Source organism: Triturus cristatus, chromosome 5_2, assembly GCF_964204655.1.
Source record: "Triturus cristatus chromosome 5_2, aTriCri1.1, whole genome shotgun sequence".
Classification (NCBI taxonomy): Eukaryota; Metazoa; Chordata; class Amphibia; order Caudata; family Salamandridae; genus Triturus; species Triturus cristatus.
The window spans coordinates 266,074,408-266,097,605 of NC_140588.1; the positions used below are offsets into that span (position 1 = coordinate 266,074,408).

At 45.6% G+C, this 23,198-nt stretch overlaps 1 protein-coding gene across 1 annotated transcript in view; it reads right to left on the bottom strand.

The window, feature by feature from the left end:
* Positions 1-23,198, bottom strand: part of SERPINB5 (serpin family B member 5) — a 138,272-nt gene that overhangs the window by 84,488 nt on the left and 30,586 nt on the right. The window contains exon 2 of the mRNA XM_085607026.1: positions 10,084-10,261. Coding sequence (XP_085463152.1) covers positions 10,084-10,251 — 168 coding nt within the window. The 5' untranslated portion in view covers positions 10,252-10,261. The remainder of the gene's footprint in view (positions 1-10,083; positions 10,262-23,198) is intronic.

Below are 23,198 nucleotides of genomic sequence, written 5' to 3' on the forward strand. Positions count from 1 at the left end.
AATAGCATCAGTTATTTGAGAAAAGGACACATTTTCCTTTGTTTAAGCCTGCTTTAAGCAAGTGTTAGTTTCTGACATAGAGCACTGTCTGGCTTTCCTAGATTAAGCTTTGAGCCAAAACCTTTGGATGTTTACCCTGATCCACTCAGCATGACTAAGCAACACAAAACAGATCAAAGCATTTTTTGTGTTGATTTGTTTGGAAAAAGAGCGCTTTTCCTGTGCAAAACACTATGGAGCATATCTACAAGGCCCTACCGCCACAGGAATGTCACTTGTAAATAAGGCCCCGTTTCGCACTATGCTTAGCGTGAAAGGGGAGGGCAATGGGTGTTGCTGGGGGCATTTCACTGCAGAACCCATTGATTCTGACACTGCCCCCTATTTACAAGGGTGGAGGCAGCGCCAGAATTAAGACCAGGGAAAACCTGGTCTTACCCTGGCGCAATGAGGTGAAATGTTTCTTTTACCTCGTTTTTGATGTTTTCATGTGTGCTGCATTGTACAACCCCAAAGGGGATGATGGACGGAGTGTTGAATATTGCAAGCACTCACCCCCAGTAAACTGATCTGGGTTTAATCCATCATCCTTCTTTAGCTCACTCCGGCACCCCAGTTCAGACATGGCCATATGCAAATCAGTCTGACCCTGTGCCTCATGGGAACAGTCCAGTCGAACTGCTAAGCCATGTCTTCCCTGGACCGGAAACAAGCATCCTGGGACCCGTTTCTGGCTAATCAGCCATCATCAGCCAGTCTAGCTTGAATCCAGTGGCAAAGGGAGCAAGGGACCCACTTCTGGGCATACCCTGCCAAGTTAGGGTGAAAAAAGCAAAACCAAAGGGGATGATGGACGGAGTGTTGAACATTGCAAGCACTCACCCTCAGTCAACTGATCTGGGTTTAATCCATCATCATTCTTTAGCTCACTCCGCCACCCCAGTTCAGACATGGCCATATGCAAATTAATCTGACCCTGTGCCTCATGGGAACAGTCAAGCATTAAGCAGCAAACATAAAAACAACAAAAGGCCAACGATTGTGTCTAAGCAGCAAACATAAAAACAACAAAAGGCCAACGATTGTGTCACATAAACAATCATTTTTTAAAGAAATGCTGTTTTGCAACTTCTATGTGTGCTGCATTAAGATGCACACATAGAAGTTACAAAATGACATTTAATAAACAATCTTCCCCTGCACGCAGACACTTTTGCACTATGGTGCAAAGGTGCCTGCATTGGCGCTAGGCTGCTAAGTGTAACGCCAGCGCAGGGGGCAACACAGGGTGGCAACATATTATAGTAAATTTAGTGCAGCCCTGCGTTTCTGGAGTGGCGGAGTGAGGTGTTAAGCCAGGAAGGCTAACACCTCACTCCGCCACTTCCCTAGTAAATATGCCCCTATTTTTGCTGATTAGCAAATATCATGCACCACTTTGCATCACTTTGTGCCAAAAATTCACTTTTCTCCCATCAGCTCTTTCTACCCCACAGAGGCATTTCTTTTTGCTTCCACTTGTACACAACATACGCACATAAGCTATTCACTTTACTCTTTCCCGATAACTCCATCCCATCTATCGTTGGTATTTTCCATTGCATGGAAGCAGGAGATGCGGTACATATGCGACTTAAAAAAACAAATTTATCATAATTCCCAGGGATTTTAGCTTGGTGAAGTGAAGCAAGTCGTACACGCCAACACAAACTCTGCACAGCTGGACACTGGTAGATGCTACGGAGTATACTAAAGGAATATTGTATACAAAATTTCCCCCTCAAAAATATTGTGAAGGTTTAGTTTTACTGCTCAACACATATATGTACCTTTCCGATAAATATTTCTTCAAGGTACGTAGAGCTCAGAATAGTAAATATATGCTTACCTTGACAATATTTTGGTTCTCTGTATTTAAACTATAATAGCTATATAAGATAATTCTTTCATCTGTATTTTACCTACATTATAGCATGGCTGTGGTTTTTATGTTCTGACTTGACAGCAGACAATTATTTAAGCATTACTAGAGAGGGGTTTGGCTCCACCCACATGTTGGGAGCCCAAAGTACTTGCTTTGATTGGGCAGAGGTTGTGTGCTTCCACATGAAAATGTGCTTGCCTTCCCGAATGCTATTAAAGTTTCTTATATGTAAGATTGCCGCTTACTCCCAAGTTAGCCTGATGGAAGAATTAGGCAGACACCTCTTGCGTGGTACAGTGCTTATTTATTCGAAATTATATGCACACAGGAGCGCCGGAGCGGAGCTCCGTGTATTCAGAATCGGCGCTATATTGCCGATAAAATGGCCGCTACCCGGATGTCCGGTGACGTCACACTCCGTGTGCCCCCGCGGACTAGACCGCTACACCACATCTCCCCCTTTATAATAACTAACAACATAACAACTCCCCATAACTTGTACAGTCTTACTTGTTGTCCATACTGAACTCCCCGAATCTCCTGGGCAACATGACTCTTCTTCCACACCGTGTCCACTTACTGCTCTCCCCCGTCTTCGGGGTGGTGGTGACCCCATCCATGCAGGGAGTTCCTTCATCGCCCTTTAATCCTGCATCTGTCCTCACCTCCTTCTCAATCCCTACTGGGCCGGTGGACGCCTGTCCTGTAGTTTCCTCTCTCCCTCTGCACCCACTTCCCGACTGGGGACTGCCTTCCCCTTCCTTGGGACACTCTCGCTCCATCTGCAGGTCCCGCTTGGCACCAGCATCATCCGACCCTGCACTTGTCCACCTTCCTTCGGTAGGGGGACATCTCGCCATTCGGTCTTGGGACCATATCTTCCCGTCGCTGAGGAGGGCCGACCTGGAGTATGGTTCCACTACTTGGAACGGGGAAGTGAACTTACTGTCTCCTTTCCTCCTTTGTGTGGGCAGTCTGACTCTTACCCATTCGCCCTTCTCGAGTGCTACTTCTTTGGTGTTGTGCCTCTTGTCGTAATATTCCGTGTATACAGTCTGCGCCTTTTCCAGGTTCTTGCGTACTACCGCTGGGGACCAGTGACTTTGTACCGTGAGACGTTTCCATGCCACGTTGTCTTTCGTGAAGGGCTCTCTCCCTCTCAGCACCCGGAAGGGACTGTATCCAGTGGAGGTGGGTGTTATCCGGTATGCCCACAGCAACCGTTTCAACTCCTTTTCCCAATTGGTGCCTTGGCTGATAGCTGCCTGCACTGATGCCATGATTACCCGGTTGAACCTTTCCGCCGCTCCGTTTCCCGCTGGGTGATAGATCGGCGTATGACGGACCGTGATGACATTTCTGTCCATGAAGGTTTCCCACTTGTCTGACGTGAATTGCGGGCCATTGTCACTCAGAATCCCTTTGGGGATTTCCTCTCTTATAAAAACGTCTGTTAGAAACTCTAGTATTGTTTCAGTATCCGCATTGTCCGCCACATGAACCTCCGGCCATTTGGAGTAACGGTCTATTACGACGGTGATGTATTTCTGGACGTCATTCATGTCCTGTATCGGTCCCAGGACATCGATGGAAACTTCCTCCCAGGGATTCTCTGGACACTCATATCGCCCCAAGGGCGAACGTAACACCTTTTGAGTCTTGTCCGCATTGCAGCATTGCTCGCACACCCTCACATGGCGTTCCACTACCATGTCCATCCCCAGCCACCAGTAGTCTTCCTTCGCTCTCCCTTTCGTTTTGACTATCCCCAAGTGGCCTTCATGTGCGATGGACACAATGCGTTGCCTCAATGTGGACGGAGGGATTACTTTACTGCCTCGCAGCAAGAACCACGGGTTGTCCCCTACCGACAACTCTTCCCGGACTTCCCAATACTGCTTCAACTCTTCCTCTAGTAACCTCTTTTCCGGCCATCCCTGCTCTTAATTTCTCATCCTTTTCATATTCTGTCTCCCATTCCTGTCCACTTATGGCTCGTTCATGATCTCCTGTGAACGCCACCGCGTAGTCCTCCCATCCTCCTTCATCCTGGACTTCCGTGACTTCCTTGTACGCTGCTCTGCTTAGAAAGTCAGCTACTTTGTTCTTGCGTCCAGGCAGATACTCCACGTCATATACATAATCTAGGAGTCTCAGCGTCATCTTGGCGATTCGTGGCGTGGCATGTTTGTGCCCACAAGACGTGAGAACTTTCACTAGCGGCTTGTGGTCCGTGCGCAACAAGAATATTCTACCCCACAGGAATTGCCGGAATTTCTCCATTGCCCACACCGCTGCTAGCATTTCCTTCTCGATGACACTAAATTTACTCTCGTTGGGAGCCAACACCCGGGACGCAAAACTTATCGTGTCACTCCTTCTGTAGTCCTTTGCATGAGCACCGCTCCTAATCCCCAGTCACTAGCGTCCGTGGTCAACACAGTTTGCGCATTGGGGTCAAATCCATGGATGGGCACTGCCTCGCTGATGTGTCTTTTTATGTCCTCGAATTCCTGTTGCTGCTCTTCCGTCCATCGGAAAGTAGATTTCTCTTTAAGAAGTGCCCTCATGTGGTGGGTTTTGGAGACAAAGTGAGGTAGAAACTTACTCTAAAACTCCGCCATCCCTAAGAAGGTCCGGACATCTTCCTTGTTCGTGGGCGACGGGGCCTCCTTTATGGCCGCCACGTTGGACGCTTTGGGTTCAATGCCGTGTTTGCTTATCTTGTGCCCTAAGTACGTGACTTTGTTCATGCCGAACTTGCACTTGTCCCATTGGGCTGTGAGTCCATTCTGCTTTAACACGGTCAACACTTCCCCCAACTTCCTGTTGTGATCCGCTTTAGAAGTCCCCATAACTAGTATGTCATCCTGGAAGTATTGTATGCCTGTTTTCTTTTGGAACAGCTTGTGCATCAGTTTTTGGAAGACTGCTGCCGCTGAGGCCAGTCCCAACGGCATCCTCAGGAACTTGTAGCACCCAAACAGAGTGATAAATGACGTGAGATGGTTGCAGGATCGGTGTAGGGCAATCTGATGATAGGCCGACGTTAAGTCTATGGTAGAGAACCATTGTGCCCCTTGGGTCTTGGCCAACATTTCGTTGATGCGGGGAAGTGGGAATTTGTCCACCACAATGTTCTTATTAAGCTCCCTTAGATCAACACACAACCTCACCTTCCCATTGGGCTTCTGCGCTACCACTAACGGCGCCAACCATTCCGCATTGTCGATTGCTTCTATCACCCCATTGTCCTCCAGTCTCTGCAGCTCTTCCTATACCGCAGTCCGGGTCCAGAATGGGATGTTGCGTACTTTGTGGGACACCGGATGGGCCCCCTCTCTCAGGCGGATTCTATGAGTGAACTTTGCCATACGACCAATGGAGTCCTTGAAGACTTCTGGGAATTCTTCTCTCCAACGCTGCGCTTCATACTCGAGTCCGTCCTCGGTCATGAGAATTTGCGTGTGTCCACCTGGGTTCAGTTTCATCCCCAACGCTCCCTGGTCCTTCCAGCCCAATACAGAGGGTCCCTTTTCTGCCACGTACAATTTTCCATCACACGTTCTGCCCCTGAACTCAAAGAGTAAAGGGCAAAACCCTACCATGGGTATGGGCTCCCTGGTGAACGTCACTGGGTGGATGTCCGTGGGTCTCAGGTGGAGTTCCGTCCTTGTAGCAAAATCTTCTTCCCATACTTTCCTCTGCATAATTGTGTAAGGCGACCCCGAGTCCGCTACCATGGTAACACTCACTCCGCCAATAGTCCTTTTGCATCTTGGTTTCTTATCTGCTGAACTCTCTATGCCCAGTATTTGTTCTTCCACTATCAAGATCTCGTCTTCTTCATCTTCGTTCTCCTCAACATCGTCTTTGCGTGTTTCGTGCATCACATACTTCACTTCCTGCCTCTGGGACTTCCTGCGGCACACCTTCTCATAGTGTCCTACCAATCCACAGTATGCGCACTTGGCTCCGAACGCCGGGCAGCCTTTGTCGCTAGCGATATGCATGCCACTGCCGCACCTGTAGCAGGCAGTCTTACTCCACTGCCATTGTCCTTGTGGTCTGGTTGTCCTGGCATTGTACCTTTTGTAGTTCCGAGTTCCTTGCTGTCCTGCTGGTTGATTGCTGTCTCTAGCTTGCCGATCCTCCACTTTGCACACCGCTTGTTCTGGCTGACTTTCGCGTTTGGCCGCCTCAGCGCACCTCCTGGTCAATTCTGCCTTCTTTACTAAGGCCACCACTGTCTTCAATGGTGCGTCACCATTGGCCCACAGCTTCTCTTGGATGGAGGAATTTACCGTGTGCATGATGATCTGGTCTCGTATCAGTTCTTCTTGTAGGGTTCCGAATTTGCATGTAAGGGCTAATTTCTGTAGAGCCGCCACGTATTCATCGACCGTTTCCCCTTTGTTTTGCTTCCTATGGTAGAAGTTATACCTGTCGATCGCCGTGCACACTGCCAGGCGATAGTGGGCGTCCAGATCATCTAACGCATGTTTGAACACGTTGTCGTCCGTTGCTGGTCTCACCTCTTTCACCAGGTCGTCGTACACTCTTTGTCCCACCGGGCCCAAATGGTGGAGAAGAATTTTCTTCCGTCTTGCGCTCGAGAATTCTGCCTCGCCTTCTTCCTCTAGTGCCGAGAGGTAATTTAGAAAGTACCTTTTCCAGTCCTCCCATGGCATCTCGGGTTCCCCGACTTTGGTTAGGAAGGGCACCGGGTTCGTCAGCGAGAATGTCTGAGAGCTCATTGTTCCTCTGTCTCTGGCGCGTCGCCTTCTAGGGGTGGAATTGTTGGGTGTCTTCGCAGTTGGGCTTGCCTGCCCCTCGCTTCGTCGTCCTGGCTGGACTCACCGCTCCCCGTGGGGTCTCCAATGGCCTCCTCCAGGGTGTGGGACACTACTCTCCTCTCCGGGGCTGGAGGGTGGCACGCTGTCCCTGCTGTACCCGACATGGAGCTAGACCCCGAAACCCTTCACCTTATCGGAGCTAGGAGCGCTGTTCCTTATCTCCCGCTAGTTATGCACGGTGCTTCTCCGCCCTCTGCCGCGCTCTCCTGTGTGCCTGCACGTGGGTGTTCCGCCGGCCGCCGCTCTGCACGTGGGCCTGGATGGAGCACAAGGTACTCCCTCACCTCCTCGTCGCCAAGTAAGTTTGCCGCTTACTCCCAAGTTAGCCTGATGGAAGAATTAGGCAGACACCTCTTGCGTGGTACAGTGCTTATTTATTCGAAATGATATGCACACAGGAGCGCCGGAGCGGAGCTCCGTGTAGTTTCAGAATCGGTGCTCTAATGCCGATAAAATGGCCGCTACCCGGATGTCCGGTGATGTCACACTCCGTGTGCCCCCGCGGACTAGACCGCTACACCACATTATATAACTAAATAATGTATGTTGTTTATCCCTAGCAGCAGCACAGATGGGAGGAGGTCAGTCTCTAATCTACATGGGTTTTTAGGTCTGAGTTGGCAGTGCAGCTGCCAAATGACCTTTCAACCTACAGAAATGCCATTCTACAGTACATAGCTTCAATAAAAATACATATTAATTCCATGATATTTACTTGTAATGCTACCTGTAACCTTACAACGTTATTTTAAAGCCAGACCAATTGGCATTGCCAATGTTTGTTTAAACATGAGTACATACCACTTCTCTTTGCCCAGAACAGAAGGCGTTATTATTGTAACCCAATGATTATATTTTTTATGATTAACCTGCCAATAAAAAGTATCACTTTCGTTTTTCAAAGCGCAGTACCGTCCAACTACATTTACCTTCCTCTTGCATTGTTAATCTGTTTTTCGTGAATACTCTTTTTCCTGTTTTCGCTATCCAACGACCATGGTGCCCGCTTTTGTCTTTCTTGTGTCTTTCATTAACTCTGTTAAAAAAAATTATTAGCACGGTGCCCTTCATATAACTTTAATAAGCATTGGCGCTTAGCTATATGTTCTAGCATGGCGCCCGCTATTGTCTTTGTTGTGTATTTTTTTGTCCTACTGTATCGAGTCTAACGCTTCCTCTCTGTTGATGTTGAATTTTTTACAAGCATGGCGCCCTTCACAGGCCGCCATGCACATAACTTTAATAGGTAGGGGTTCCGTGCTATATGTTTCCATGCTCCTCAGATAGCAGCACCACGGCCATATTCAGCAATCAACGGGGGCTCAGCTATGGGAAGCAGCCAGAGAGAGTGGGGGGCCCTGGCTTCAGGAGGCGGATCTCCCAGCCCACTCCTGCTGCAGTTGCTTATTGGTGCGGCTGCTGCTTCAGGGACCGGAGTAGACGGCAGCTCGAAGCAGCAGCGGCAATGCCTGGCCAGCCGTGAATGGAAATTGGAGGACCCTTGGCCCAAAATAGAGGTGTATTCCCCAGTGGCGGGGGCGGGGTAGATGCTAAAAATTATGGGTTCATGGGGCTGTGGGGGGGCTGTTTTGATGCCCTCGGAGCTTCTGCTGCTACAAACATGTTGCGTGTGCATCATCCGACTGCCCCCTCTCACACATTATAATTAAATCTCACACATATGTTAAGGAAGCACTGTATACAAGCCAGCTTTGACAGTACTTGTGTATTTAGTAATATCAATAGATGATTTCTGCATTGTTGGTGCAGGGTGAGAGGGGAGTCACAGGGAGGTGCATCTTTCCTGGTGGTGTTTAAGCCTCTTGTAGAGCAAACTCAGGCAGTACTTGTAGGAATAGGATGGATGGTGTATAACAACATTAATTGGTCCATGCCTTGCTAGGGATGCATACATTTAGAACATTAAGTCCTTTTAAAGGCTGTGACCAAAGCTATAGTACTGCTCCTCTTTTTGGTTGGTAAATTCGAATGTATGGCTCCACAGTGCTAAGCAGTATGTGACTGGGGTGCACGCAGGGGGGTAAATGATACCAGAGCTGAAAGCCCGTTGTCCAGGTTTCATTGTGAGACGAGATGCCCATACATCTGAAGTCCTGGAGGAGGATGGATTCCAAATCGCCGTGGGCAGCGACAGGGAAGGTAACTGTTCCTCACCCGGAGGGCTATATTTCAAACTAATAATTTGTAATTGTGTTTGCAGTGGCATGGATAACATGTATGTTGTGAAGGGGACCACCAGCTACAGGGCCAGTGTTCCTAGCTGCTTCTCTGGTCCCAATGGTAATTCCTCATTCTTAATCCTCCATACAGTGACGCTAGCTCCTACTCTGGTCCTGTCGGTATTTCCTCATTCTAGGTCCTCTAGGCAGGTGCTGCAACTGTGTCTGTGGTCAAATTGGGAATTCTTCATTCTTATTCCTCTAGGCAGTGCTGCTAGCTGATTTTCTGATCCAGTTGGTAATTCCTCATTGTAAGTCGTCTAGACAGTGCTGCAGCTGCTACTCTGGTCCCGTCTGTAATTCCTCATTCTAAGTCTTCCAGACAATGCTACTGGTTGCTATTCTGGTCCAGTCGGTAACTCCTCATTCTGAGTCCTCCAGACTGTTCTGCAGCTGTGTCTCAATGGTAATACCTCATTCTTAGTCCTCTAGGCAGTGCTGCTTCTCTGCTCCCCTCCGTAAATCCTCATTCTGAGTCCTCTAGACAGTGCTGCAGCTACATATCTGGTAACAATGGAAATACCTCTGGTCCCATCTATAACTCCTCCATTCTAAGTCCTCTAGGCAGTGTACTGCAGCTCTGTCTCTCTTTCCAGTGGTAATTCGTCATTCTCAGTTCTCTAGACAGTGCTGCTAGATGCTTCACTGGTCCCGTCAGTAACTCCCCCGTTCTGAGCCCTGTAGGCAACGCTACAGCTGCTTCTCTGATCCTGTCAGTAACTCTAAAACAAATAGGTAAACTACATTGTCATTCACAACACCAATTGCACTAACTCTCACAAATGCGAGACCTATTGCATTGCAAATGCTTGTTACTTTTTGTGCTGTTGAAGTGTGGCACTCAATTGCTTTATTAACATCATTAGTCAGTACTTCATTTGTACATTTTGGATCATCTCCTGTTCTTAGGTTTTCTTTGAAAATGATAAGACTGCCTGCACTTGAAGGAAATTCCATACTAACTGATGCTCGCTATTCACAAATCAAACACCAAATCATACCTTATTCTGTATCAGCACTGGAGGTAGATATGAAATTAATCTCAATATTTCACGTGACTTACCTTCTTCAGTTTGGCTTCCGTGTCATTTTTTGCTCCTTTGCTAGCCAGAGCCAAAGAGGCAGAGATACATATGGGTGAAAAAATTATATTTGTTTTCTTGTCATGTTCATTAATTTTTTTATATATGTCAAGAGCAACATTAATGTTGGCTTGCAGGAGGGTAGCCATCACGAAAGACCTGCAATAACAAAAAGACACAAATTTAGCAAAATATCCATGCATTTGCCCAAGATGTGAATATGTCTCTTTACTACCCATGCGATACATCGCATGCCTTTACAACGCCATTGTTGCAAGGACCGCGTTGTTACATCGCTAACCATTACATCGCAAGTCATTACAACGACTTGCTGTAGGGGGCGCGCTGGACTTAGGAATAGTATAATTTGCTATTCCTACTCCAATTTTTGCAACAGCAGGGAAGGTGTTGGATTGTAAATCCTAGACCTTCCGCTCCCTACAACAAGTCGTTTTAACGAATTGCGATGTAATGGCTCGCGCTGTAACAACGCCGTTGTTGTAACGACTGCGTTGTAATGGCATGTGATGTATCGCATGCGATCTAAACGCTATTGTTCTTCAAATATTCTTTTACATAAAGCATATTGTGTGCTTCTAATCAGGCAGGGCCCGATTCACAAGAGTTATCTGAGACAAAATCCTAACTTTACGACTTTGGGTATTCACAAAAGGCATTTAATAGTAGTAAAGTTAGGATTCCTAACGTTACTACTCCTTTGTGAATTCCCAAAGTCGTAAAGTTAGGATTTTTCTCAGTTTAGTAGTAGTAGTAAAGTTAGGAATCCTAACTTTGCTACTACTAAATGCCTTTTGATAATACCGAATGTCGTAAAGTTAGGATTTTGTCTCAGATTACTTTTGTGAATCTGGCCCGCAGTAATTAAGTCCATTCACTTGGCTTTCCTGTTGACCCAGTGTCATTGTAAGGATTTTAGGGGCCCAGGCCAATACATATTTTAGAGGCCCTCTGTTTAGAACAATTGACAATTTTATTACCCATTTTCTGCTGCTTCAAGTCCCATGATACAAAATAATTTTGAATTCTACTTTAAAGGTTTGAGACAAAAAGTAGACAGAAGTGAGACTGAGAGAAATTTCACTTTGCCATGGAGCCCTTTGGAAAGTGGGGGCAATGGGTTATTGCCCACTTTGCCCATCCCTTACAACGCTTGTGCAGTTTTCTTCTGTCTGTGTCATTCCCTTCTAAAAGGAGAACTCTAGTGAACAAAATGATTATTTAAAAGGAATTAGAAAACTTAAGTATGCAATTTGGGCCCAATTCATAAACGTTTGTTTTGCTATGAGTAACTAAGGATATCTTATAGTACTTCTGGCTTACTTCTGTACTCCTGGCTTAATCATGACTTACTCCTGGATTTCCGGGATAAGCCAGGAGTACTACAAATGTAAGTCACAGCAGATCCACTGTGAATTGGTTCTTTTGTGTATAAAAGCAATATTAATAGCACATGTTGCATAGGTTGCTGGGGGATGAGTCGGATCATATAGTTGTCCAGTTTTCAGTTTGATTTTCTGAAACTGGCTTCACTGAGAGATGAAACATAGACGAAGATGGATACAAAATGCATAGCGAGCAATAGCATAATCTATGCAAAGGAGTGGTTGATTTTTGGGAAAAGTGGGCAAGTGGGCACTGCGTGTAATCCAGTCCTTAATTTTTGAATTTTTGCTTGAAGCACTTGGAAATGTATTGAAAAAAGGGATCGTGCAAGTACTCTGAGGATCCCCTACCTAATGGATCTCTTCACTTTCCAATGAATCAACAAAGCTGATCAGCGCTTTTTTAATAATGAAGAAGAAGTAATACGCTCCTTCTAATATCCTAATCAGTACATTTATGAAAAAATATAAACAACAGAAAATTGAATTGAAGTGATAGTATCAGTAAACAATTAATGTATTAATTTATTAGGCGGCAGACAGACTTATCTAAGTTTGTTATTAACTATGAACTAGGACCCAGAGCTTAATTTGTATCTCGATACAAGCACAATTTCATACTCATATATTGAGAAATCAGTGGAAATGAGGTACCATAAAAAGAATTATCATACTATAGGTCTCTTCCATTTTTAGAGGGTCAAAGTGTTCAAGATGAAAGACATCAATAAATGCTGAAAAATATCATTTTGCATTTATTTTAAAATCAATATATTCACTGAATGGGATACTTGAGGCAATGACAGATACATTGGATTTACAACTTGGGCAAATGGCATTTTATGTTTCTATAGAAAACATATACTGCTGTTATGAGGATCATGACCATTTTACTGCTATTTTTAGGTCATCTAAAACCAAGGGTGATTAAACTTAAATTGGAGTTTGTCTGGAATATACTTGGGTTGTAAGTTTCTGAATAGGGAAAACATGGGTCTGTAACTCCATGTATCCCAGTGAGAATGCAGGAGGTAACACAAAATATCATTTACCATTAACAATAAAAAGGCCACATGTAGGGTAAGCATTAGGACCTCTGAAAAGAAATAAAGGCAAACGGTACATAGAGAGGTGCAAAGGCTAAACAGATGCATTTTAATCAACACGTCCCTATTTCCAGTGTTGTTGATATAGTCTGTAATCATCTTCCTTTGCACCATTGGCAGTTACTAGACATGTGGCACATACTTCAAAGGTAGCAGCTTCACTAGCAATATGGATTAAAAAGCCTGATAGTGGCTCTGGAACAAAACAAGTCTGGCAAGCTGAGATCACAGGTTGGGCGTAACAAACTCAAATAATGTGCTTAATAGATATGTGAAATTGAGGTCTCTGTGAAATTATAGAGACAATGTGGGAGATTGGCCCTTCGTTGCCAGATGGAACCTGCGGTCACTATCTGATAGCATACATCGAATTACATAAGGATGTTGTCTTCAAGATGATGCAAACAATGTTTCTCTAAGGCTAAACTATGGCTTTGGGTGATGGGTAATGCAGACTTCTACCTCGCACAGAACTGATGTGTTTTAATTAAATTAACAACAAATGCTAATATAAATAAGCATTATCTGATACTTCTCTTTAAGTTTTACTGCTTGCAGCATTCAGCTGACAAACCGTACCCTTGACTCCCACGAGGTCAAGGAGCCTAAATAATGTCTTTGGGAGGCGAGATGGACATATTTGAAAGTAACTTTAATGTGTAGTAGTACTTCAGCCAAACGTTTTTTGACACAAGCCCTCATTACAGGTGGCCCGGATAATCAGAATATGTCTGTCAACTCCTGTCACCAAACATATCGAAACTATGAGTTATCTCTCCCATTAAACACTGGGTGTGAACAAATAGGCATCCACAGATACATTTAAGCACACCAAACCTGCTTACTGGGGAAAAAATACCCCAAAATATATGGACATGCACATTTTGGTAGAGCAAGCATCAAAATACATATAAAATACTTCATCATGTAAGCATAACTCATGATAGGCGATATTCACTGCACCTATCATATTCTGATCACCTCAACGTCATGTTTAGGGCCTGATTACAAGGTCGGAGGTTCCGACACCACTATTACAATGCAACCGCACGTGGTGCAGTCACCTACTCCATTTTTCTCTGGGAGCTTGTGCTGCAGCTGGCACAAGCTCCCATAGAGAAATGGATTAATAAGGGGGCACCTATGGTGCCCCTCAACCCAAAACCGGAGCCCGCAGGGAGAAGGGAACCCTGCTAGGAGCCCCCAAAGTCACTTTCTGACAGGCTTTCAATGTCGGGAAGCCATAACATAGAAAGCCTGTGTGAAACTGACATCGTAATCCCGATGGCAGAAATGCCGCCATTAAGTGATTAAGTGCCGGTTCAGACTGGCCGACGGGCTCCTTGAGCCCGTCAGAAGCCAGCTGGAATGACTGACAGTTTCACTTCCGACCGCCGTCATTGTAAAACGGCGGTTGCAAGTGAAACCTATGATGTCGGTCAGAAAGCCTCTGACTGCAGGTCGGAGGCTTTCCGACCGACATCATAATAGGGGCTTTAGTTGTGTGCGCTAATTATAGCACCACAAACCAGTTGGCTCGAAATAAGAGCCATATTCAGGTCACATATCCAAAAGGATTCAGTGCGTGATCATCCAGTTTCAGCACATTCATACAGAAATGTACAGGACATTTTAGTGCCTAAAGATACCACATAAGTCTTCACGTGACCCGAACCAAACTACCATTGCCTAAGGGGGGGTCATAAAATAATACCTCAGTAGAGACAGCGCTAATGCCTGAAGGCCTTCCATTCACACATACTTGGTTTCGTAAATGGTGCTCCACAGAGATTTATACAAACATATGTTGCCCAAAAACATCTTAAGAGCACAGAATGGGTGGACACGGCAAACATGAGATACATGGCACACTAGCCTGAAGGGCTATTCGTTTATAATTTAATTCACAGTTTATTCCAGGGGCGGCTCCTCCATTAGGGCGGTGAGCGTTGCCCTCACTGCTTTCTCGCAGTGTGAGAAGCAGAAACATAAAATGGTAAAACTACCATTTTATGTTTCTGCTTCTCGCACTACGAGAAAGCAGAAGGGTATGCCTGGTTGGGGGTGGACAGGCGTGCGGGTCTGCTGGAGTCCAGGGGAGAAGGGGCTTCCCCACTCTGAGTGCACTGACTGTTTGGTTGGTCCCAGGGCCAACCAAACCAGTGATACGCACTCTGCATTTTTTCTTTTTTTTTAACTAACCCCACCCCCCCACCGCCTGAACCCCCGCACGAGTCATGTCAGCCACGACTGGTGTATTCTCGAAATCAACCGTGCCTTTCACCTTATTAAAACTTCATATAATTTATAACAATCTTTCATCACAATATAGAGTGGATTACGCACACAAGCCATGTACAAGAGAAACCCTAATGAGGTTATTGGGTAACACCCTTGTGACGAAACATGTGTTGGCTGGGTGGTCCATATAGTCTTAAGAAATCCAAAATTAAAGAGAAAATGTTTCTTTTTAATGGGCTGAATAGATTATTTTATCCCAAGTGTTTTGTTTTTGCAACAACATTATTACTTATTGAGATTTTCTTCCATGCCTTATTGAGCACAGGAGTGGCTACTCTCCCATCTTGCTAAGCCATTAAAATAAACTAAGAAGGTTGAACATTCTATATACTAATTGTATATTTGGAATTGTTGTGTCCAGGAATTTCTGTAATCACCCACACATTAATTTATTTTCACACAGCAGCCATGAAAACACTTTGTCAAATATTGTTTCAACACAATCTACTAGATGTATGGCGAGTCCATAGTCATAGTTCATGCACATTCACATTCCTTTGCGTAGCGCACAACACCTCCCAAACAACTGATTATTGTTTTACAATCAGAGAAGTCTGCTCTGAACCATGAGGGTTATTCTTTTAGCCTGAACACTATCAGGCTACTCTCTGGTCAAACATATGCTGGGAGTACTGGTCGCATATACACCCCACAGACTAAGGTGGTTCCACACAGGGAACTATTATATCAGTTAATTTATGAAGAAATCAAAAACACCACTAAAGAATGTTATTAAATGATGAATAAATCTCAGCCCAGGCAAAATACGTGAATTCCATTCTCAGATGCTTAGCAAATATATAACAGAAACTGCATGTTTTAGAATCCAAACTGAACACATGACAGCAAAAGAGCACAAAAAGATATGTTTGACACCATTGAGAATACTCAGATGAGGCTGACAGAGAGGTCCACCATCTAAACAAATACTAAAAAGCCCACCGATAATGCAAAGGCGAAATACTTTGTAAATAATTGATTGGTTTGAGCCCTTAGCAATAGGCTTCAGCAGATATACTAAAGATACGCATACTTGAGGATGACAGAATAGTAGACATTGTGGTTATAATAATGTAGGAACTCTTCAAATTCTTTACAAGACTTTACGTCTCTTCAAGAGAGGCATTGTCCAGTGAAGACTGTAGTTACCTTAACCCAATAGTACTGGCCTGCCTGACAGAAGCACTGTGAAATCACTTGGCTAGACCAATCCCTAAGATGTCATCAGCACCGTTTGCGTAATGCAAGGTCGAAATCGTCAGGAAGTGACAGCCTCACAAATGAATTTTACAAAGAATATGTAACTATTAAGGCATACACTTACTTTGAGCATATCAAGAGGCAATAGATACAGCAAACCTTCCTCCAACCCTATGTGGCAATCGGTCACTTGCAGGTCGAGTTGCGTGGAACCCACTGGGGTTTAAGGCGATGCATGTCCCAGGACCAGGCCACAACAGTTAGTTGAATTTTGCCTGGCTCATACGACCTGCGTGCAGTTTTTTCATGGCTGCCCCTGGTGCTGAGACGGGAGTTGCGGAATAGTTTGTTTTACCGCTTAGACAATGCTGGCGAGGAAACAGATGCAATAACTCAACAACGGGGCCACTGCTGTGGTGAGTTAAAGATTTTGAAGGGTTCCCTTGAGTTGCAGCATCGAAGAAAGTTGCTGGTAGCTGGACTGGCCACCAACAATCCTTGGCAATGGCAAGCTCAGTTTGGATTCAATTAGATGTACTGGAGTTCAGGGGGAAACAGTAGCCACCTGAAGCTTGCTGGAGGTCAAGACTACATTTCCCACAATGTCTTAGGCTCATGGTACTCATCGTATGACCCGTGGGCTGCCAGCAGCCCAGCAGACCTTTCTTGCCAGCCCGCGGACCTTGTGATGTAGTGAGTGTGTAAACGCACGAGGCTCCATAAAGACAAAAGGGGGCACTGGAGAATGCACGATAGCAGCTTCAATATGTGTGCTCCCACTCCAGTGGCCCTCTTCTGTGTTTACTGGGGCCCTTGTGACATCATACACCTGGGGTGTAGAAAAGGTCCCTTTAAAAGTCAGCGTTCACAGCTGACTTTCTTGCGGGGCTTTTTGGAAAGCTTCCTTCTACCTTCGCTGACATCTCCGCCGGCAGCCAGGACACTCAGCTGACTTTGACGATGATGTCTCCGCCGGCAGCAAGCTCATATTATGCCACCTGCAGCCAGCACTCTCCACCGCCATTGCTGATAATGTCTCTGTCTGCAGCCTGCTTTTCTCATGCCGCATGTAGCCAGCACTCTCTGCCACCATTGAGGACTTATAAAGTATGGATCGGTACTGTTACATCTAGAGCAGAGCAAAAAAGTTTAATTGTTGCTGTGTGTAGTCATTTCAATGATGACATACCTGCCAAGTGTTCACATTGCATTGGTGTGCCATTTTTAAAGTTTCAGTGTACTTATGAGAATGGATCGCCACGACTACATCTAGAGCTGGTCAAAAGTGTTGTGTTGTTGATGTTTGCTGTTTGAAGTAATGCCAATGAGGACATAGCTGCCATGTTTTCAGATTGGATTTGTGTGCCATTGTCAAGGTTTCAGTTTACTTATGATTGCTGTTCCACAACGAAATGCATGCCACTTAGAGTGACACTTTCTTCCAAGCAAACCAAAGCAATGAGATCCATGGGCAATGATAAGTATTGGAAATTACACCATTTTGAGCTAGGAGAAGCTCTAAAAATATTTTAAAACTGCTTCATATCCCCTGAAATGGAAGGTCACTAAACAAGATTTTGATAGGAGGGGGCCCAGCTGATCAGACTTCCTAATGATGACAGGAAAAAGAGCCTGCAAATAATCTGAGAAGCAGGTCTAGGGTCCAAAAGAGGACCAGAGGGAAGTCATCCTGGAGGCTATCGATTGCTGGCCCCAAAGTTTGTGTAACTAAAAGAGTGATTGGCAGCAAATAGAGGGATGGTACAGATTAAAATACACAAGGGAGACGATGAAGCGATGGCAAGACTGAACAAGAGATGGCAGGTGTAGCCGGATGGCATAAGGGCCATGGCAGCCAAGGGGGGGAAGGACAGCAGGGCATAAACCTCAGTGAAGGAGTGCACCAGGGGGGGGTCAAGAATACCCATATGAAAGGGCAGATTGGTACTGTGAAGGAAAAAACAATGCAGGAGCATGGGAGGTGGCAAGGAGCAGTGGTCCCGGGAGTGCAAATGAGGGTAGAGGGGAGAAAGGCAGCCCCATCTCAAGAAACATCAAAGAGAGGGACAGAAATTGCAAAGGTGGATTGAAGAGTGGGTGGTGGAGCCACGAGGGAGAAACCAAGGATAAGTGTTGAAGTGATGGCACAGGTACGCATGCTTCACAGTTCACCTGAGAAGGAGGTGGTGCGGGCCCATTGGTATGAGAAGTTTGCAACAGTGTGGTGTGGGGAGGGGCTTGGAGTTAGTTATGGGGATTGTCAACAGAGGATGAGAGCATGGAGAAAGATGGTTAGCTGCCAGGCGAAGGGCAGAAATGTAGAATGGAAACTCTGGTGTTGGTGCCAGGTGAGTTTCTAGAGAGAGGAATGGGAGAATGATGCTGATCTACAGCACCTGTTGGTTGGATAGACAACATCGCAGAGATAAGAGGCAGCTTTCATGACAATTAAGTCTTTAGAGGCGCACACCGGCGATAGGAGGCCGAGATAAAGGGGCCACTGCAAACTCAGTTTGAGGAACCAGACTGGTGGGAAACCTGGGAGGCTGAGAGGATGGCTGGGTATTTGGAATGCGAGGAGGGGCAAATGAGGCCAGAAAGGTCACAAGAGTGTAGGACAGGTCAATGTGAACAGTTGCAGGAGAAATGGTGGGTGTCAAGGGACACATACCTAGACAAAGGGTGAAGAAGGAAAGCAGAAGAAAGGGCAGTCAGGAGGTGGCGATGAAAGTAGGTGGAGGGAACGCTTGAAGAAAGAAGGGAGTAGAGAGCATGGCCACAATGGAAAGGGAGTAGTCACAGACTGCTTGTACAGGAGCAACTGGTGGTACTATGGTACTATGAAGGCACACCAAAGGGAAATGGGAGGGGAGGCAGAGATTCAAAGTAAGACAACAACAGAAAATATGTATGCATCTGTGCATTTGTCATGTATGGGCATGGTAGTCTCTCTAAGCTAGCAGAAGGAAGTACTTGGACATTTTCAAGCTGCTCTATAGGGAGACGAATAGCAAGGATTGGAACAAGGTGGAATAAAGGGAACTGGCTAAGAGAGAATTCCTACCAATATTGAAACATGTGCAGCAGCATTTACAATATACACTTGAATTGTCTATGAGAAATTTGCAGAAAGCAGTGTGACAGTTTTTAAGAACATAAACATCATCAGGATGACACACATCAGTTTTGGTGGAGTATCTTGGATCAAGTATGACAAAGAGTTCAGAGCAATGAGAATCTTGACCCACAAAAATCATGTGGTGTCTAGACCATGAGCTGCGGCTACAGTATAGTACCTCGACGAAGGCCAAAGCCATCGGTGTACATGGCACAAGTTACCGTTACCACACATGCTTTTTCAGGCCCAGCCTATCCCAGAGATGGACGGGCCTCAATACAAGACAGAGGAGGGTGAATTGTTCTGGAACTTTAATGAAGGAAGTTGTTTCACATACCCGTGCAAGTTCAGGCATGAATGCTTGAAATGTGGGGAAGCATCCTTTGGTGCAATGCTCTGATAGCCATGGGGTTAGCAGCACTGCAAGAGGAAGAAGGGGAGGAAAGGGGTTTATGGGAAAAGGACAGTACTCTTGTTAGGGGAGACTCTATAGCAGTGGCTGCAGAGATAGCCAAATGGTGAAGCCGAAAAGAAGCATGGGTTTTCAGTGAGATTTCAAATACAATACTTGGGACCACACACCAGGCACTGGGCCGACAACTTTAAGTCCATAAAAGAACTGGAAGGTATTGTGCAGGAGAAACTGCAGAAGGAGGTGAAGGCAGTTAGAATGGCAGACCCCCTTCAGGAGATGTCCATCCTGGGCATGATGATTTCCCCATTAGCAGTAGTACCAAGGGCGAGTACTGGTTAATTCATCACTTGTCAGGATCCAATGGAAATTTAATGAATGCAACACTGGCATTGATGATGCAATTGCCATTGTAAAGAGCTACAGGACTGGGGTAGAAATGGGCAAGACAGGCATACAGTCAGACTTCATGCTGCTGCCACTTAACCCAGCGTACTTTTCTGTGCTAGGGAAACATTTGGGGGGCAGTTACTTCCTGGACAAGAGTGGCCTTTGCTACCTCCGAAACATTAACCCTTTCAATGCTAGGCCTTTATCCCCCCTGTGCTAAGCCTTTTTTTGGTTATTTGGATTAGTTCAAGCTTAGGCCCCTGTAACTTTTTGTCCACATAAGGTATCCATGCCAAATTTACGTCATTTTCTTCCATCATCATGGGGATTTTAAAGGTATTCAGGGTTTGTGAATTCCACTAGAGGGGATCTGGAAACTAGCCAAAATACAGCTAATTTTTAGGAGGGGAAAAGTTTAGGTTTGCAAGGATTCCCTAGGTGCTGCCAGAGCTAAGGTTCGTAATCCACAGCTTGGCACTTTGCAAAAAAAGGCTCTGTTTTCACTTTGTCAATGGGGTGTGTCAACGTTGCGTTTTGGGTCATTTCTTGTCCCGGGCACTAGGCCTACCCACACAAGTGCGGTCCCATTTTTATCGGAAGACTTTGGGGAATGTTGAGTGGGTGCCATTTTTTTGGAGTGTGGGCATGGACATGCCCATTCTGAGCAGGCCCCACCCCTACGTATAAAAAAAAAAATCCCTGGTGCATAGTGTGCTTTCTGCCCCCCCGGCGGCAGATCAGGGGCTACTGCCCCCTGATGCCTCCTGGGGGGGTCAGAAAGACTGTGGAATTTTTATTGGGGGGCCATTGACAAGCCTGTTCTGGGCAGCCCTATCTCAAACTTTGAAAAAAAATCCCTGGTGCCAAGTGGGCTGACAATTTTTTGGGTGGGGTGGGGGCATTGACATGCCTGTTCTGGGCAGCCCTCAGCCCAGACTTTGAAAAACAAATATCTGGTGCTTTGTGGGCTTGCTGTCCCACCCCCCCACGGGGGACAGATGAGGGGCTATTACCCCATTTGCCTCCTGGGAGGGGCAGAAAGTCTTTTGCCTTTTTTGGGGGGGAGGGTGGGGGCATTAGCATGTCCATTCTGGGCAGCCCCCACCCCTAGCCTATAAAAAAAATTAGCCCTGGCATATAGGGTGCTGTCTGCCCCCCAAGGGGGCAGATTGGGAGCTACTGCCCCCATCTGCCCGTCAGGGGGCAAAAAGACTGGTTGTGTGAGAATGAAATGGAGGGAGCAAAGCCCTTGCCCAAGGGGCTAGTGGGTGGATCCCTGCTTTGGGATCGCTCTCCTGGGGCAATCCCCAAGCAGGGATCCACTAGGGAGTGGTACTATTGGAAAGGGGAGATTCTTGCCTTTCCAACGATACCTCCACCATGTGTTTCAGTGCTTGGGAGCTGAGATAGCCCTACAAGACAGAAACTGTGAAACTGAAACTAAGTTTCAGTTTTGTTTTCATTGTAATGATGACAGCGTGCCTTGCGCGTGATCATCATTGCTAGGAAAACTAAAAATATGCCATGGGAGGTTGGGGAAGCTCTTCCCCACCTTCCAAGGCAGAAAAGAAAAATAGGAAATAAAAAGCAGAAGGATGTTTTGCACTTGTGTTCATGACGGAACCATTCTGTCATGAGCACAGATGGGGTTAAGCAGTTTTTTTGGAATGGGTGGTAAAGAATGTGGCAGAGTCAGAAGAAACCCTGCATTACCTGCACAACTGATGAGAACAACGGAGCAGGTGGCACAGGATTTATGTGGCCCTCTGGCACCAGAAAAGACCAAAGGGGCAGCAACAGCACCAATTTTCTGGACATTGAGCTAAACTCGGTGGAGATGCTGACCAGGCTGCTGCCAGATAATTTGGACACACTAAGGGCTTGATTTACAAGGGTAAATTACACTTGCAAACCTACATCTTTCACCATAGACTTATCTCCAGAGCTATCTTAGCCAGAGTGGTACTTCTTTCAAATTATGGTTATTAGGAACTTTGATTATGTAATCAATAAAATGTGTAGCTCTTCTTTCAAGCAAAACCCATGCTGAGATTGGTAACTTGAACAGTACTGAGGATAGTTAAGCTAAAGTGCAAAATAAAAGCAAGAACTCCTCTAACATAATATTAACTGTTAATGTGGACATAATTAGATGGATGAAAATAATCACACGTGCAGCTATTTGTTTTTAAAACATACTTGTGGCTGAGCTCTATGAAAGCATTGCCAGTGCTTTTCGTCCACTTTGTTTGTTTGTTTTGAAAAACATATTCTGATAATGCTTCACCCAGAGACAAATTCCCACAGCAAAAATTATACAAGAAAAAACATACAGAAAAATGCTGTGAGAAAGTTGGTTTGGGAGGTTCCAGAGCAATAAGAACTTCTTGGGCCCCAGTTGTTTCAATGACAGTTCTGCACTTCTGATAACCTGAACCCTTCATATCACATACCCTCAAAGTAGAGGCCAAGTACCCCTTCTAGCACTTGAATTTAAGGGTAACAAGAAACTCAGAATTCTTCAACATACAAAATGGCACTCTACAAATCATTATCAGGTCAATGTTTACCTTGAAAAGGGAAAAATATTTTAATAAATGCACAACTAAATAATGCACACACAATTACAAATATTCGCAAGTTATCAGGTGGAATTGCAAATTGGGACACCTCCTAAAAGGACTTTGGCGAATAACCAGGGTGCCAAGGGACAACTAGCGTCATGAATATTAGGCGCTCATTTATGGGAAAGTCACGCAGAGCAGCGAGTCACCTTGCTGTGCTGCACTGCCTGAGGGGGAAAGTGCAAGAATGCGTCATATTTAAGGGAATTCCTGTCCTTTCCCATGCGCCCTTTTGGTAGCCTAGCGCCAGCGCAGGCACCGTTGCACCATGGTGCAAGGGTGCCTGGGCTGCATGTAGGATTGTTTGTGTGAAGGAACGGGCACTTTTCTGCACAAAAACAATCCTGTGAGGCATATTCCTCATTCTATGTGTGCTGCAGAAAGCAGCAAACATAGAAAGAGGAACAAACTAGGAGACATTAAGATATTTCTCCTTGTTATGCCTCCACTGGGAAGGTTTAATATTTTGGCACATTCCCGGGTGTACATGTTCTTTTAAATCTGGGGATGCGTCAAAATCCATGGAAATTGTGTGGGAACAC